Here is an 18,752-nt window from a genome sequence, read left to right as displayed (position 1 = left end):
ATCAACCTCATGCTTTAGGATTGAATCAGTGAATGTAAACTGGATGGGCACAACATTGTTGTTAATATCCTGTGAATAATCTACACATCTGATTGTAACCTTTGTACCTCTGTGACAAGGCATCCTGTTAGTCTGAAAGGTGCTGGCTTGCAAGGCTGTAGCTTTCCTCTTTTCTCAGAGTGAGCAATGGAAAAAATTTCTTGCACAGACGGTGGTGAGAAGAGGACCTTAAACTGTATTTGACACTGGAATGGTATTACCAAGCCTCACTTGCATCTTTGTTGATGGTGGGATATAGAATTGTTAACTGATTCCAAAATGTATCAAACTGTCTGTTGTGACCTATTCTGTTACTTGGAAGGGATGTATACTGTACTACAGAAATTGAAATATATTTTGCTATCCATAAAACTTGTCTGCCTGCATTCATTTCACCCTTGACAACGAACTGGTTGAAAGTGTGGTATTCTCCATTCTATGTTTTTGTTTTATGGTGTATTTTGTAGTCTCAGTTTGTATTTTTTCTGCTGTGAACTGCCCTGGGATTTTGGGATGAAGGGTGATCTACAAATTTAAATCATGATCATTTATGCACATCTGTGGTGTGCATTCAGACGTGGGATTTGCAAGAAAATGCTGCAGTGTGGAATGTGTCTGTTCAGTGTGCTAGTCAAGCAGGGCTTCAGCCATTATTTAGTCTCCCCTTCAATTTTCTTTCTCTGCTCCCCTCCCCAGACACTCAGCATTCTATGCCCACTGGGGTGCCATCTTGAATAAAATATTTTTATGGGGGGCAGGTAAACCCCACCCTGCAAAACTGATCACATGATGTGGTGTACTTTGAATGCCCATCAACTGTGTGTGTGTGTGTGTGTGTGTGTGTGTGTGGCCACCTCAAATATTGGGGGTGGCGAAGGAACCTTCGCCCTTGGGAGTTGGCTCCCATGATGCCCACAGAACAGGCCGAGTTTGCCCTCCTTAGATTCCCCTTTTCCAAGCAGAAGTGATTCGTGCTTTTATATGTAACCCACCTAAGGGGGCATCTGGACTCATAGCAGAACCTAGCATGAAGAGTAGGCCTTTATAAACCAGTCACCTATTATCCCTAAATGGGAGGTTGGGGGTGGGCTGTGGCGAAGACGGTTAAAGATAAACCGCTGATAATTTTTGCAGGTTTCAAGGGTGAGGGGAAGAGCAGTGGAGGGAGCAAGGCAAAACCCTGCCCTGTCCTCCAGTGTTGCTATCCCTGCACTGCAGTTTGGGGGACAAGGTGGGGCAGAGCCCTGGAAGACCCAGCAATACCCTGTGTTTTATCCCTATTGTGCTTGAGAGGGCAGGAGGAGCCCACAAGCAACTCGGGTCATGCTCTCTACCTTGTCAAATGCAGGGAAGGGGGAAAGACCGGTTCTTTTTCCAGCTGGAACTCCCCAGAACTCAGTTCTGGCCCCTCTCCAAGTGGCACCATGGCCAATTCTAAGGGAACCAAGAAGGCGATCCTGGCCAGTTCCAGAACCTCTCTTTCCAGAAAAATATCTCTGAGCAAGACTGACACATAATTGCAATTGATAGACATTAAGACTGGCATCTGTTCGATCTTAGTAAACGCAACAACAACTGCTCAATAGGCAGGTCTCTGGAAAGATTTTCCATTGCATACAGCAGTTATGGCATTACCCCTTCATAAAATTAGGGGACGGCAGGTGAGTGTGGGGTTATGACATTGAGTAGATCGCCAAATCACAGGTGAGGCGTGGGGCTGCAGCTAGAGCGATCTCCAGCCCCACATCCTTGCAAAACGCCCCTCCGATCCAAGAAAGGGCCACTCCGCCTTCCTTACATTGCCCCTCCGCAGTCAACAGCATTTACAGCAATGGGCTCTACTGACTGGCAAGGGGACACAAAGCACTTCTAAAGTGTAGAATTTGTTTTTACTATTCGTACATAAAGCACTCAGTCTCAGTAAATAAAAAAGGGGATCCATCTCTTTTGTGTGTGTGATCCTCCTTTGTCTGAAAGGGGAGGTGGACACGTCCTGCAGTCATTTCCTAAGGAGCCACCCCAGCTGAACTCGAGAGCTCTAATGCAGAGAATGAGATGCGCACCTCTACCCTTTTTTTTTACTGTGGGTGCAAGCGCGGCGGAGCAGTCTTTTCTCGCGCGCATGCTCTGTTGCTTCTTACGGAAAGGACCCTTCCCCGCCCCTATCACCGTTGTCAAGGCGTCTAATTCGGTGCCAACAAACAAGCAAACAAACCTTTCTAAAACCGGGCGGGTGAGATAGAAGCGGTCGGATAGCGGGGATGAAAGCAGAGACCGCCTGGCGGAAGTTCTGGGCGGAAGCGGCCTCTGCCGTCAGGCACTCCGAAAGACGCCTGCGCGAGGCGTGCGCGGTTCCCATGGCAACAGACGCGGCCGTGGGGGGGGCGAGGCTTCTAGTCCTCATGGGGCGCGTGGCTCGCCGGGGATCGAGAAGGGGGGCGAGGCGCCTCCGTGGGGAGGGGAAGGGAGAAGGGGAACTGCCCGAGAGGCCATTCACACGTGCCCCATTCCCTTACAGGACAGCGGGGTCGCCATGCAGCAGGCGGTCTGACCCTCCAGCAGCCCTGAAGCCACGAACCTTCTGCGGAGGTGAGAGCGGAGAATTGGGATTATTACCAGATCCATAGCATGTCTGAAGGCATCACCAAACCAACAGAAGTGGCCTGCCTAGGTCAGGAATGCAGAACCAGGGGCGGGTTGCCAGGCTCCCGACCGACTCTGGACAGCTCTGGCCAGCCTTTCCTGCAGTGAGGGATGAGGGGAGAGGCAGCCCCAAAAAACTCCTGGGGAGCCACAGCTTCCCCGTCCCTGGCAGAAGCAAAGGTGCCGTCTTGGGAAACTGGACTCTATAGGTTCTACTTTGTTGTATTTTAAAAGCAAAACACACAGTACTAAATTAGAAACAAAAGAGTCCGACCAAATGCCACCACACTTATTCCCTATTCTTCAGTCCTCCCTCCTCTTGCTGTTTTCCCAAATCTACTGACCATTTCAAAACAAATACATGTATCTTATGACAGTATTCATGCCTCTTTCTACTCAGTTTTACAAGGAAAAGGTGGTCTGAAATGGAGTACGTTTCAATGGCAGGTGACTCTCTACTGCAGGAGTCCGACTTCTTCCTTGGAAATGGGTTAACTGCCACAGATGGAGCAGCTTACAGCGCAACCAGAAATGTAGGAACACAGTGTGTGCTTCCTGAAACTTGTATCCTTTCCCCCATGCTGGCATACTTTCTTAAACCGAGGCTGAAATTGAATCATGTCCATTGCAGTCATACAGTCTATCAACGTGGGTTATATATCCCTTCCAGATATATGCAGCAGCCAACAATCTGTGAGTCAATGAGCAAGCCAGCCAAAATCAATATTTCAGCATGTCTGCAAACAAAGGATTCGCTCCAGTGCTGCCATTTACATTATCTCAGCCAGAAGAAAAGAACTTACTCTGAAACTCACTCACTGATAGTATCTAACACCACAGAAACTAGTGCTGATATGCCCAGGAACCTCACCAAAATGCTGGAGAGGCTGCACCCCCACATGTGGTGGGAATGCCCCAAAATCCAACCCTTCTGGACAACAGTCATAAAATAAATATGCAAAATAACTAAACAGGTATTAGAAGTTACCCCAGAACTGGCCCGACTGAACATCTTTCAAGATAATGCCCACTCACACTATAAAGAGCTCATAACGCACCCACTCTCAGCAGCCAGAAGCATCATAGCCAGACATTGGAGAGACCTGTCAGGAGGAAACATAGACCACTGGTATCAAATTGTATGGGAAACGGCCTCACTAAAAAAGCTAACCAGTAAACTGAAACTGACACAGGGACAGATAGAAGAGGACGCCATCACCCCAGTATGGCTCCCCTTTAGCACATACACTGCCCAACAAGACAACAAGAAGAGCATGTGAATCAATATGGGTAACTTGACCCAACACCCCCCCCCCCCAATATACACAAACAAATCTTAGCCTGTTTGCTCACCATGATTGTCGAAAGCTCTGATTAAAACCCCAACACCCAAGAATCTAGAGGGGGGAACCTTGCACCTGGGGTTTTTTTGGGGGGAAGGGTCCCTGTTCCCTCACTTAACCCATAGCAGTAGGAAACACCTTGGCTGCCCCTGTGTTGGCCTGTTGCAGCAGAACCAACAAGAAATCTTCTGGTCGCCTAAAACTGATTTTGGCAGGAGTTTTCATGGACCTCAGTCCTCTTTGCTTTGTCTGAATGAATGAATGAATGAATTTATTTTTACGGTCACAGACCAACTCACTATTTCGCTTTGTCTGTGCTCATTGATTTTTGTTCAGGGTTTTGAATAGAGATGCTAGACAAAAGAAAGGAGTGCTCATACCTTGGGTAACAATGATGGCTTCAATCCATCCTCCCCCACTGATTCTCTGAAGAAACACAATAAACCTGTCACATGTCTGTATCGTTACCCTGTGGGAAACGAATTACAGGAGCATTTCCTCTGTGGCTCAAGCTTTGCTGTGTGTCTCTCCCAGTGGTCCAGCTAGAAAGCATGTTGCAACTGTGTTTGCATAGGCAAGCGCCGCCTCTCAGCCCTGGTTATCCTTAGTGTCCTCGTGTCACCACGAGTAAACAGGCTGTACCCAAGGAAACCCCAATAGGAAGCAGATAGGAAGTGAGGTCACTGTTCCCGGCAAGCGGATTAGGAAGTTAAGTACAGTAGCTGCAGGGCTAGGTTTGGTCACAGCAGCTGCCAGAACAAGGCGAAGAGAACCGGCTTTGTGGCTAATGTGCTCCTGTCACCCTCCTTCCCAGCGCCATGTGCAGGGCTTTGCATCACAGCCCTTTGCTGTGTTTCTGCCTCTGCTTTTTGCTGACAGGAGCACAGGGGCAAGCGAGGCAAAGCAAGCCTTGGGAGCGCAGAGACACAGCTCAGAGCTCAGCCTCGCAGGGCAGTGAACACTACGAGCAGCTGAGGAATCACCTGGGGACCATGAGGGCCCTGTCCAGGAGGTATTGGCAGCTCCTGGCCTGCCGGTTGTGGCAGGAGGACTGCGAAGAAGAAGCGGCAGAGAAGAATGAGAGAATGAGGACCGTGATGATGGAGGAGGAGGAGGATGAAGAGGAAGGAGGAGGAGGCACGGTCATCGTGGAACACCAAGGTAAAGAGATATCACAGCCTTTCCTCTTCCTGCCAGTTGCTTTTGCACAGATTAAAGAGGCAGCTACTGCTTCATAGAATTTAGTTCACTGAGCAAGGACAAATATTTGTGCATGTAGTGGATGGTCTGAGCAGTCTTAGTTTTGGGCTACATATTAAGACTGCAATCTTATACTCCTCTGTAGTGATTCCTGTTTTAACCTAGTGGGACTTACTTCTAGCATTGCACTGCGTGTTAGTCTCCCTGTGAGTATTGTGTTTCAGAGCTGTGTATTATGATCGGGGTTCGTTGCTTTTTAAAACCTGACTTAATCTTTTTCATATGTTCATCCTGATGTTGTTTTGCATACATTGTACATTGCACTGCACATTTTATAAGGGGAGCAGTTATTACTGTAAGCAAACAATGACCTAATTTGGCTTTGGATAATGTAACTCCTGCCTCCAAAAAGTGGCTAGCAGAAATTTAAAAGAGCATATGAAAAGGCAAGTTTTAGTATATCGTCTTTTTCTGTTAATGCATGCCTTTTATTACACAGGTTTATGATTTTTGTAGTGGTTTGTAGGTTCCCTTGAATGCAATGATTACAGAAATAAATCTGACTAAGAAAGTTTATATAGAATCCTGAACCATCCAAATCTCACCTTACCTTGGGCTCTGCACTGCAATCTCCTGCCTTATGAGGAACGGCTTAGGGAGCTGGATATGTTTAGCCTGGAGAAGAGAAGGTTAAGGGGTGATATGATAGCCATGTTCAAATATATAAAAGGGTGTCATATAGAGGAGGGTGAAAGGTTGTTTTCTGCTGCTCCAGAGTAGCGGACACGGAGCAATGGATTCAAACTACAAGAAAGAAGATTCCACCTAAACATTAGGAAGAACTTCCTGACAGTGAGAGCTATTCGGCAGTGGAATTTGCTACCAAGGAGTGTGGTGGAGTCTCCTTCTTTGGAGGTCTTTAAGCAGGGGCTTGACAGCCATCTGTCAGGAATGCTTTGATGGTGTTTCCTGCTTGGCAGGGGGTTGGACTGGATGGCCCTTGTGGTCTCTTCCAACTCTATGATTCTATGATCTAGGCTGCACAAGTTGGAGAGTAAAGTGGCAAAATCCTGTGTAGAGTGGGTCTTACTACTTCAGGCAGCAGTGCATACTTTTTAAAATAAAGTATGTTCCCTCATCTGTAGCCTGAAGTGGTAAAGTCCTTGGCAAGGCATTCCCATCTCTTCCTGCTCAGCATACCAGAACAGGCCATTATTAGTTGTCCTTTGCTATTGACTTTCTCATACTTCTCAGACACCTGTGATGATAAATAATTGGATTGTGAGGGGAGGCCACCCGCAGATATGGAAAACTACAGACTGCTTGAGTCTCTTGCTGGACTAGCAGAGGTCTTCACGTGTGTTGTCGCCTCGTAATAATGAAAGCCCTTGTTGTTGTTGTTCAGTTGTTCCCGACTCTTCGTGACCCCATGAACCAGAGCACGCCAGGCACACCTGTCTACCACTGCCTCCCGCAGTTTGGTCAGACTCATGTTGGTAGCTTCGAGAACACTGTCCAACCATCTCATCCTCTGTCGCCCCCTTCTCCTTGTGCCCTCCATCTTTCCCAACATCAGGGTCTTTTCCAGGGAGTCTTCTAGATGCCTTTTATTAGCACGCAGTGCGGCATCCAACAGAAATGCTAGCAAGGACGTCCGAGGGAGTGGAGCTGAAAGATTTTTAAAAATGGCAAGAGCAGACAAGTGTCTCTCCCGCCTGCCCTACAAACCCTTGCCTTTTCTGGTAGCATCAATGGAAGTGGGTGGGGAGAGTGCACAAGTGGCAGAGGTTGCTTTGGGCAAGCCCATTTCAGACACACTTCTTCCGAAAAGAATATTAACGGCCAGCTTCGCAAAATAGTTGTGAGGATGAATGCAGGGTGGGGGTGGTGGAGAGACGTGACTTTCTTGAGTTGCAGGCACTGTGGTAGCTCCCGGCTTTCTTTCCCAAAACTGGCTTGATTTTCTCTAGGGTGGAGCTTGCCCATGGTGAGGGAGATCGTCTCCAGCTGGTACTGCAGCCTTGGCAAGTGCTGTGCAACGGGAGACTGCAGAGTGACCAACAACATCACAGGTGAGGGCTGTGTTTCACCTGGCACCCTGCGTATTTCACACACCCCCTGCATGAACTGCCTTCGGGACACTGGCACCTGGTGCCCATCAGAGCTGCTGGGGCAGCTCAGCAACAAAGGAGGTCATGTGGGGTTGGGGCGGGCAGGGGCAAGGCCATAGGCGCGAGGCCAAGGAGGTCAGATTTCCTCTCCATCCTTCCTTGCAAGCATAGTCTGGACACTGAAGCATTGCAGCCGTACTAATACTTAGCACCTGTGTCAACATAAAAATGAGGGTAAGACCCACAGAACAAGTGGAGCTCATTTCAGAATAAGATGCAGACAATTCCATCAGTAAACACAGCTACCGTAAGTCTTTCCTGTGAAATAGCTGGAAACACCACAAAGCAAGCACTGGTTTATTTCACTTGTCTGAGAATAAATCACGTGAAGGCTACACTCCTTATTACCGCTACACCAAAAATGAGGATGACAACAATAGCAATGGTAATAATCATCATTAATGAAGATTGTAAATAGGAAAAAAAAAACATTTGCTCCCAACAAAAATAATAAACACATTTATTGTGTTCTTGCTAGAGTGGGTTTATGCCACAAAAGTCATGTCTCCTCAGTTAGAAAGATGCCTAGCAGATAGAAGGGCACCCTGCAAATGTTCAGCTGCAGTTCAGCCTCTTAGAGGTGAAGAAAAACTACATTTTTCAGAAATGCAGATGTACTCCAGATGTTGCTGAATACGAGCCCCAGCCAGTGGAGTCAGTGATCAGGAAGAAGAAGAAGAAGAAGAGTTTGGATTTGATATCCCGCCTTTCACTACCCGAAGGAGTCTCAAAGCGGCTAACATTCTCCTTTCCCTTCCTCCCCCACAACAAACACTCTGTGAGGTGAGTGGGGCTGAGAGACTTCAAAGAAGTGTGACTAGCCCAAGGTCACCCAGCAGCTGCATGTGGAGGAGTGGAGACGCGAACCCGGTTCCCCAGATTACGAGTCTACCGCTCTTAACCACTACACCACACTGGCTCCCACTGGAATGATGGGAGTTGTAGTTCAGCTACATCTGGGTGGCTGTTTCATAGGATACCCACCTCTATTTTGAGTCTCACCGTGAAAGAATTAAGCACAACCCAGTCTCTCTCACTAAAACCTGTGGATTATATAAAAAAATCTTAAATTATGACTATCCTTTTCGGGATAAAAAGGTTATAGGAAAGATTCAAAATCCCATATCCAGTTACATGGAAGTAAGTGTCACTAAATTCAGCAGGGGTCACTTCTGCGCAGACACTTTATAGAGTTGCACAGGAAGACAGAACTCTGTTGTGAGGAAGCACCACCATATATTGCGGGGTTTGGGGGGAGATTCCAGACCTGAAACCTTTTGCCATATTTCCTCCCTGCAAGAAAAGACCACTGCTCTCATTGTGCAAAATCAGGGATTCCCTTGCTCCAGTAGAGGTTTCTCCTCATTCCACAACAAACTGGAGGGTGGGTGAGTAAGTAAGGAGCATTTGCCTAGGACTGACTACTAGCACATGCAAAGTAACCTGCCCGTCCCTGCAAATCCCCAGCTAAACAGATTTTGGGAGGCGCTTCCTCCAGAATCCCTTGACCTCAGGATCAAACACACTACAAGCCCTGCCATCTCTCTCTCCCTCTTTTGAGCAAATACAAAGGGAATCCTCCTCTCGCTGATAAGAAGGGATTGAAAACTGTTTTTGCAAACTGTTTCCTCATCCTGCCAACCAAGCCTCCATGCCTCAGTTGGTTAGTGTGTGGTGCCGATAACGCCAAGGTTGCAGGTTCGAACCCTGTATGGAACAGCTGCAAATTCATGCATTGAGGGGTTGGACTAGAGAAGGGATGTCCAACACATTGATCACGATCTACTGGTAGATCCCCGGGAGGTTATGGTACATCGCAGTTGATCACTGGGTTCCTTAGCATTGGTAAAATAGAATCCTGCCCCGCCAGTTTTTAATTCTGTGAGTAGATCGCAGTCTCTTGGGAGTTGGCCACCCCTGGGATGCTCAGAATCCCTTCCATCTCTACAATTCTATGATTTCTCTCCCTCTAAGCCCCTTATTTATTCTCTCCCCCCCATAAAAAACCCACCATAGATAATGAAATAAGTATCAAGTCTCCGCCTGTGTGTAGCTGGCACATTTTATCATGTCACCCAAATAAAATAGAACATGATAATGGCTAGCTAGGCAGCACTCACAAACATTCTCTTCTCTTCATCCATCAAAATGCAAGGTGGGACTTAGAAAAAGCCCACGCCCAAAGACTGCCAAGCCATTGAGCGGTGAATTAAAACCATTTTCATCCCTTCTGCCTCCTCCCCACGAAATCTTTCCCTCCTCCAACCCCCAAAATAATATTTTATTGACTCACAAAACAAGTTGTTTCCAAGCTCATTTGTCTCCTTGCCATTCTGTGCCACATATTGATGTGGGCTGATGTACTCTTAGTCTCTCTCACACATGAAGTGGAGGGAAAAGATGGTTGCGCGACGACTCAGGAAGAACCTATGGTTGTGACTGGGCTTCAAAGACAAAGCCCAGCTGATTTGGTAATGCTAATTGTGCTGCATGCTAATTCCTGTACCCTGATTGGCTGGATTGCCAATCAGGTTGGGAAAACACACCTGGTTTACCATTTGCCTCCTACATCCTAACAGCCTGGGAATGGCAGTGAACTTGCTGTTGTGGTTTCGGCCAACAAATGAGTAGTTGCCCTCTATGGTTTCCTCAGAGCTTTCTGTGGCTACAAACAACCCTTGTAAAACACAAAGGCTCCAATTCAGCTGAAATTAAATCCCAAGGAAATAAAGGGAGAAAGTTTTCATTATTAACTTTGTCCCACTGGGAGCAATGGGACCTACTTGTATTTAATTGTGTTTAAAAAGAAACACAAAAACAAGGTGGAGGTTCTCAGATAAAGCCTGTTGTGGTCTTTCATCTTTTTAGGACTAAACGGATACCCCTTTGAATATCTCAAGTTGTCTAGCAACACAAATGATTCTGTGACAAAGAAAGCTGGGTGAATTATACAAATTTCCCAGATCTCCTCTTATTTTGCATGAATTGAGTCTGCTGCTGTTCTTTTAACAATTTTACATTTATCCTCCTGCTGCTAAATCACTGGTAAACTCGAGAGATTACAAAACTCACGGAAACACCATTACTAACCACTGGAAGGCCCCTGTTTTCTGCACACCTGCCCTTGCCTAGCTGCCAAGCCGATATGGTGTAACTTGTTTAAAGAAGGAAGATGAAAGTCTTTGAAAGGTGGAGTTTGTGACTTCTGTACAGTTCTATGTACAGTGTGGTGTAGTGGTTAAGAGTGGTAGACTTGTAATCTGGGGAACCGGGTTCGTGCCTCCGCTCCTCCACATGCAGCTGCTGGGTGACCTTGGGCTAGTCACACTTCTCTGAAGTCTCTCAGCCCCACTCACCTCACAGAGTGTTTGTTGTGAGGGAGGAAGGGAAAGGAGAATGTTAGCCGCTTTGAGACTCCTTCGGGTAGTGAAAAGCAGGATATCAAATCCAAACTCTTCTTCTATGGAATCGCCACACACATGCGCCCAGAGACCTCTTCTTAAGGGATGAATTTCTAGCAATACTGCCCTCCCTCCATTGTGCCTTCTCTCTCAACCACAAAATGATATGCAAAGGATTTCCTGCTCTTTTATTCACCCCCAGGGTTGGAGCTGGAGCTGGGCAGGCGACTCCATGGACAACACTTAGCAAAAGATGTTGTCCTGAAAGCTGTCCAAGGCTTCCTGGAAACCCCTCAGCCAGAGAAAGCCTTGGCCCTTTCCTTCCACGGCTGGTCTGGCACAGGCAAGAACTTCGTGGCCCGGATAATGGCAGAACACCTCTACCAGGATGGCTTGAAAAGCGACTGTGTCAAAGTCTTCATCTCACCATTTCACTTCCCTCATTCCAAGTACGTGGATATTTACAAGGTGAGGGGAATTTTTCTCAGAAGATAATTAACCAGTGTATTGATTGTTTTGATGTTTCAGTGTTGAATGATGCCCCTCTTTGCTCCTCAATTCTTAACTTTTGTAAATTGCAGTCATAGAACTGTGGCAGGATTCTAACCTTACAATGCAGCCTCCCTCCACTCCCAAATCACTTTTTGTCTGCATTTGCCTACACCCCACCCCCAAGCCAGTGTGGTGTAGTGGTTAAGAGCGGTAGACATAATCTGGGGAACTGGGTTCGCGTCTCCACTCCTCCACATGCAGCTGCTGGGTGACCTTGGGCTAGTCACACTTCTCTGAAGTCTCTCAGCCCCACTCACCTCACAGAGTGTTTGTTGTGGGGGAGGAAGGGAAAGGAGAATGTTAGCCGCTTTGAGACTCCTTCGGGTAGTGAAAAGCGGGATATCAAATCCAAACTCTTCTTCTTCTTCTTCTTCTTCTTCTTCTTCTTCTTCTTCTTCTTCTTCTTCTTCAAGGTCATGTGGCTTGTAAGTAAAACCATTTTGTGCCACTCAGCTTTTTATTTATGATTTTATGCTGGCTTCACAACATGGCTGCCTTTCTTTTCAGTTGCTCAATTTATTGGCTTCAAGTTTCTATTGTTTGATAGCCGTGCAAGGTTTATTCCTTAAAAAAGGGGAGGATTTTAGATTTTGCTGGACAACAACCATTTTGACTGGGGCTGATAGGAACTGGAGTGTAGCAAAACCCAGGGAAACAAAGTCCCTCCTCACCCTGCCCTAAAAAGTGGGAAATAAATCCTATTAAATTCATTTCCTGCTGAAACAAAATAGAAAATTCTTTCCAGTAGCACCTTAGAGACCAACTGAGTTTGTTCTTGGTATGAGCTTTCATGTGCATGCACACTTCTTCAGATACAGCGAAACAGAAGTCACCAGATCCTTAAATATGGTGAGGGAGTGGGGAGGGGTATTACTCAGAAGGGTGGTGGGAAGGGGTGATCAGCTAATAGGTGTGGAAAACCTGTTGACGACTCTTAACGGCTGCAATTAGTCTTGCAGGGAAAGGCAAGGGGTGAGATGGCTAAAGATAGCTTTGTTATGTATAATGAGATAAGAATCCAATGTCTTTGTTCAGACCAGGTTTCTCCATGGTTTTAAGTTTGGTGATTAGTTGCAATTCAGCCACTTCTCTTTCCAGTCTACTTCTGAAATTTCTTTGTATTAAGACAGCTACTTTGAGATCTTTTATAGAACGATCTTTTCCTGCTGTGAGACTCATGCCCGTCTTCTTTGGCCGCTCAGGTTCAGCTCGCAAAACAGATCAGTGAGACGGTCCAACAGTGTGAGCAGTCACTGTTCATCTTTGATGAGGCAGAGAAGCTTCACGGTGACCTCCTAGATGGCTTAAAGCCCTTCATGGATCACTACGACAGCATTGATACAGTGGATTACCGGAGATCCATCTTCTTATTCCTCAGGTGATTACCCTTCCTTTTTTTGTAGTCGATGTACCAAAGAGGGGTCTCTTTTTCCAGAGACTCTTGAAAGGTATATGTGAGTTTGAAGAGAAGTTTCTAAGCTTATGCAGGTGAAAACCTTGGGATGCATCCATCTTGTCACAAGCAGGTGACATGCTGAAGATCCTCAGGAAAACCTCCAGTGTTGCCCAGCTCAGCAGTTTTGACGCAATAAGCAATTTCTGCTGTAAAATATCCAGTGGGTTCCATCCCAAAATACGCAAGGGAAAGGACACACATTTCTCTGTTTGGGGTGGGTGGGGGAAGAGTTGTATCAGTCTCAAAAGAAACTGCTTTTCTGAATCCATATCCAAGATGAGGCCTTTGAATCTCATTGAGAACTTTACCTACGGTACTCTGTCTGAAATCTGAATTGCTCTTGGTACTCATCCTTATCTATGAAAAAGAATGTGGAAATGTCTGTTTTGATAGCTTGTTGTCTCGTACTTTGAAACTGTTGGGATTTGTGCCAAATTTTTTGCTGACTTTTGGGGGGTAGGTTGGAGTAGGGCCAAGAGTTGCATGCATCTTCTGCGAACACAGCTGGCGATTTGCTGACATGCAGCTGCCCAGGACTAAGTCAACCCCCCCCAGATTCCAGCCGGGGCAGTGGAACCATATCACTGCCATGACCTCTGTCCTCCTGGCTGGATCCCCAATACAAAAGGGGATGTATTGCAATGGCTGAAGGTGCAAACAAGGTATTGCTGGTTTAAATCTCACTCCAGCCTTCATTTTCTCATCTGCAGGCTACGTTAAGTGCTCTGAACACAGGCTAAGCTAGCTGTACCATTGTGTAGGCTGGTTCTCTTGTCCCCTGCACAGAGGGTGGTCAGGTTGGCCACCACAAAGGGCACTACCCTGGCAGGGGGAAATCGGTCCTCTCCGCTCTGGCTCAGAGTGGCTAGGAGCCTGCTTGCCTGCCCATGTGCTCTCCTTTCCAATGCTCGAAAGGGAGCCTAGCTCCACCTGTGCCTCTGCCCCCTATGTGCTCCATGCTAGACTTTCCATGACCCTCAGGGTAGGGAAGGGGTCTACTGAAGCCATGGAACAGGGCATGCCTCCTACCCCAAGTGTTAGCCAGGAGACCAACCATTTCCAACATAAATTATTACACAGAAAGCTGCTGGCGATTTTCTTAAGAGATGTAGCCCCTCCATGCAACCTGCTATAGCACCTTCTATTCTTGCATCTGTGCATGGAGGTTAACTTCCCAAAGTTGCTGATCCCTGGTTTGGGACCTTTGTCACGACAGTTGAACGCAGAACAGGTTGTGTGGCAAAGTTATTTTCCCTAGCTGCGGCCTCCGCATCCTGTCGGTCCGACACAGAAATAATTCTCTCTCTTCCCCCTCAGTAACACTGGCAGCAACATCATTAATGAGGTGGCTCTTGACTTCTGGCGCGCTGGTCGAGCCAGAGAGGAAATAACCATGGATTCCTTAGAACAGTACCTACGGACGGAGCTGCTGGAGTCCACAGGTGAGATGCCCCTTGATCCTGACACAGTAGACAGGATTTGCAAAGCTCTCTTTCCCTGTAGTGTCCTAAGGGACTGCTTCACACGTCACCAAAGAATCAACATTTTCCTGTAGGCACTACTGCATTGTGAACCCTGTATCAAAGGATTTGTTGTAAAAACACATGCTTCACATGTGACGATGGCTTACATCAAGAGTGGGGAAGCTCCAAGGTTGCGGAATTCGTCGAGATGGGGCTGATGGGAGCTGCACTCCCCCAAACCCTGGTTTAAGTGTGCATCTGAAAATGCAAGGAGATGGCGTGTCCTGTCAAGGACACATGCTGTAGTCAGCCGGTGTCTACTGACACATAATCCCTGTGACGGGAGTGAGCTCCCGTTGCTCTGTCCCAGCTACTGCCAACCTAGAAGTTCGAAAGCACACCCGTGCAAGTAGATAAATAGGTACCACTGCGACAGGTGTTTCTGTGTGCTCTGACTTCTGTCAAGGTGTTCTGTTTTGACAGAAGCGGCTTAGTCATGCTGGCCACATGACCCGGAAAAACTGTCTGCGGACAAACGCCGGCTCCCTTGCAGGGCCGTCTTTACCCGGGGTGCAAGGGGTGCGGGGCACCAGGTGCCTGCTCTTCGGCTCAATCTCCAGTGCCACCACCACCTCAGAGACCGAGCAACAGCCGCCGCCACTGCCCAGAGCCCCGGCCGAGGGATGAGGACAAGGAAGGAGCGTGTGGGTCCGAGTAGGGCTCGGAGGTGAAGCAGCAGCCGCTGGCGCTGCAGATATCTTGGGAGAAGCTGCGTCTGAAGGAGTGGGAGGAGGCAGCGAGGCGAGTCCCATCTCAGCCTCTGCCCTGCAGAGCCCGCCTGCTGGGAAGGGGCGGCTCCTTTGCCTGCCCACCCAACAGACAGACCCTTCAGGCTGGCAAAGGGCCGCGCTGTAACCCCTCCCCTGGTACCGGGGGGTCAGTTGAGCCAGCCGCTCACATGCTCCATTCCTGCCCGGGGAACCTGCCGCTCACCATGGTGCAGGCTTCCCTCCCTCCAGGCCGCCCTAAATTTGGGGGCACTGGACAGATCTTTGCACCCCGGCACCACATATGCTAAAGACAGCCCTGTTCCCTTGGCCTGAAAGCGAGATGAATGCCGCAATCCCATAGTCGCCTTTGACTGGATTTACCTTTTTTTTTAACCTTTACTGATACATAATGTCAGGAGCTCCTTTAGATAAAGCAGCACTTGCTGGAGCAGCTATAAATTCACTGGAAAGGTTAACTGCATTTGCTAACATCCATGCTTCCTTCCCACGGTCTCTCCTGCTCTTTCCCTTCCCCATTCGTCTCTTCCTGCTGCCAAAATCTAGACTGTTAAGATCTCTGGGATAGTATTCTATCTGTTTCGTTACTCCACTAAAGGCCACATACGCTGACGTTCCTGTACAAACAACCCATGCCCAACTCAGCTGGGAAAGCAGCAGTCTTTCCTAGCCAGCTTCTGTGGCAACCTGGAGACACAATACCTTGGAGGAAAATTGTCTTATGCACACCTTCCACTTCTTTTCCTCCAGATGAGGGTTATGCCCGCAACCGCCTTCTGGAAGAGAATCTCATAGACTTCCTGGTACCGTTCCTGCCCTTGGAGTACCGCCACGTGAAGCTGTGTGCCCGAGATGCTTTCCTTGCCCGGGGCCTTCAGTTCACCGAAGAGGCACTGGATGAGGTTGCAAGGATGATGGTGTTCGTCCCCAAGGAGGAGAAACTTTTCTCAGCCCAGGGTTGCAAGTCAGTCTCTCAGCGTATAAACTACTTCCTTCCCTGATGTCGTCGGAGTTTGGCTGCACAAAGGGCCGCAAAATGCAACCTGCTCTACTTCCTCTTGCACGGGGATCGAGAGATGTTTACTTCACTGACACCGGGCATTAAAACCCCTACAATGTGGGGGCTGTTGGACTGGGAAAAAGCAATAATTCTGAAGTCTGTGGAGGAACTTGCATCAGCAAATGAAGACATTGCCAATAAGTAGACACTATGTAGCTGGAATCAACATGAATGGTGCTGTTAAAAAGGGCATTTTCATGCGCTGCTTTGGAATAAATGGTGCTTCCAGATCACCCGTCCTCATTCACAGCACTGAATGGGCATTTAGGCAGGTCCTGGGGCAGAGAAACTACAGCAGCAAGTAGAGTTAAAGGCCGATTCCTTTTTGTCTTGAAGACTGAGATTTCTTTTGGCGGTTGTCTGAAAGGAGACATGACTTCCTCCTCTGCCCCTTTAGGGGTGTGACTAAACAAGGAGCTGGAATATTTGCTTCCAATGCAAGAAATGCCTTCTACTTCCAGAACGAGTTATGCATGAATGAGGGGACTTGCCCTGAAATTGGAGAGGTAGTACTTACCTTCACAGTACTTAATAATCGGCTTTTAAAAGACGTGGGGATACTACTGCAGCAAGTAATCTGTTGCAAAATTATGGCTAATGTGCTTCCCTGTATATATGCACACTATGAAGAATGCACATTAGCCATTTTTGATTTTTAATCTGCTAAGGGACTTAAATCCAGGACACCATCAGGGTGTACTCAACTCAAAAGTCTGTGTTTGTGTTGGATGGGGGTGGGATGGGATGGGAGGCAGGTGCCAAAATTGCGATGCACTTCCAGCTCAGCGCTGAAGTTGAGCAATAAAGCTTAGTCAGTGCGAGATAAAAAGCAAACGCTGTTTGCATCAACCAACATTCACTGGTTTTGCAAACCTGCATCTTAATGAATTAAAGCTTGGCACCGTTATCCATTTCTGCTACAGTGCAAAGCACAGAGTGGTCAAGCTTCTTCTGGCCCACTTTGGACATACTTTAGAGAGTGCAGCCTCACCTTGGCCAGATGCATCCTACTGCTTAGCCCACCTGAAAGAGATGCAGTGCTTGCTTAGCAGGTAGGAACACAGGCCAGAATGATACAGGAATTTAGTAATGAGCTAACATTTCAAGCCTCCACACATAAGCCCTGGGCAAACATTAACCCATGCATGGATATCAACCAGTCCCAGAGGCAGCTTAAGCCTGCCTGGTGGGTGAGGCCGGTACAATTTCATTTCCTCACAATACAAACTTGAAAATTAATCCAAACTATTCCTCTGGTTTAGGGTGGGCAGCAGGAGAGGCTAACCCATGGCTTGTGCACTGAATCTAATCCCTCTTGAGCTATTTTAGTGCCCTCAAGACCATCAATAATTTGGTACCAACCTTTTTATTAGTTTGTTTGTTTTTTGCAAACTGTTCTGCTCTGTGCCATAGTCTGCTGTGGTGTGCAGCTTCCTCATTCTTGAAAACTTGCATCTGAAGCGCTTGCTAAAAATAAAACAGCAGGAACCACCCAAACCACCCTTTCTTCTGCACTGGAAAAGTCCCTCTTGCTCTCATGGCGAAGGAGAGCTGTAGAGTCACTGCAGTACTCTGAGAAGGCTGTCTTAATGTTGCAAGGTTGAGTGAGATGGAGAGAGGGCTCAGCACAATTAAAGTTGAGACATGGCTATGAAAAGCCCAGGCATACAAGCTTGCTCATTGGGTCAGCACTACACACTTAATTGGGAAATGAACAGAAACACACACTCCGGCCCGAGCTCCGGTTACAAGAAGATGAAAACAATTCTCCAAGTCCTCTTCCATCACTCTGGTTCTTCTCGCTCTCTCGGCAGGGAAAATAGCTTGTCATTAGTTAGTCTCTTTGCTTTACCAGCACATCATGGTTCTAGCTTATTAGAACACAAATGTGCATTTTACTTCCTTTGAACCCATCTCTCATAGGGCTGGAAAATCCAACTGCTTTCCTGAGCACATACGAAGTGCGAGAGCCACAGCAAGGGTGGGGGACAACAATGACTTGACAGAGAAGCTTTAAAGCCTCAAAGTACAACAGCTGGAAAGGGCACTGAGATAGCCCCCAAGAGGAAGAGGTGGTCAGGCATTCTGCTACAGGAGGCACTTGTGGAAAACGTGGGGAGGGGGCAGAATTACCATAACATGTTCAGACAACTTAGCATTGTAAAAGCAACAAATCCATGTTTATCCCTTCTACGGAAGTAAAAGGTGAAAAAACCCACACTACTACTAGTTTCCAATTATGAATTATTATAAATAAACACCATTAAATTATTTGAATTGTGAAAATAATTCCAGGGTCATTGTTTCTGTTAACTCAAATTCGTTCTAAAAATATTGGTCGTAAGAACTGCCGCTTGGCTTTGGACTTACCCATTTCTATTCTTCAGCCATGGTCATTTTGGCATGTGGCTCCTACAGAGCTTGCAATGGGACAACATAGACTCTGAGATGTGGCAAACAGATCTAGCATTGACATGTCCCAATGCTCCAGTTTGGCCAAAAACCTGTGGGTTCAATTGCCACTGCACCTCTGCCACCACTGAGTAGCAGAGCCAGTCTGCTACCACATTGTTGACTCCGACCAAATACTCTGCTCTCAAAGATGCTAGATAGATTATTGTATTTTAACATTCTGT

The 18,752-nt window shown here is 47.3% G+C and overlaps 1 protein-coding gene across 1 annotated transcript; it reads left to right on the top strand.

Moving 5' to 3' along the window:
* Positions 1-4,737: 4,737 nt before the first annotated feature.
* Positions 4,738-17,497, top strand: TOR3A (torsin family 3 member A). Its single transcript, XM_033151295.1, has 6 exons — positions 4,738-5,186; positions 7,196-7,297; positions 11,000-11,265; positions 12,552-12,727; positions 14,123-14,247; positions 15,807-17,497. The coding sequence occupies exons 1-6, from the start codon at positions 4,844-4,846 to the stop codon at positions 16,055-16,057; spliced, it is 1,263 nt and encodes a 420-aa protein (XP_033007186.1). The 5' UTR covers positions 4,738-4,843; the 3' UTR covers positions 16,058-17,497.
* Positions 17,498-18,752: the final 1,255 nt, after the last annotated feature.

Source organism: Lacerta agilis, chromosome 6 (assembly GCF_009819535.1).
Source record: "Lacerta agilis isolate rLacAgi1 chromosome 6, rLacAgi1.pri, whole genome shotgun sequence".
Lineage (NCBI taxonomy): Eukaryota > Metazoa > Chordata > Lepidosauria > Squamata > Lacertidae > Lacerta > Lacerta agilis.
This window is presented reverse-complemented; position numbering and strand designations above follow the sequence as displayed.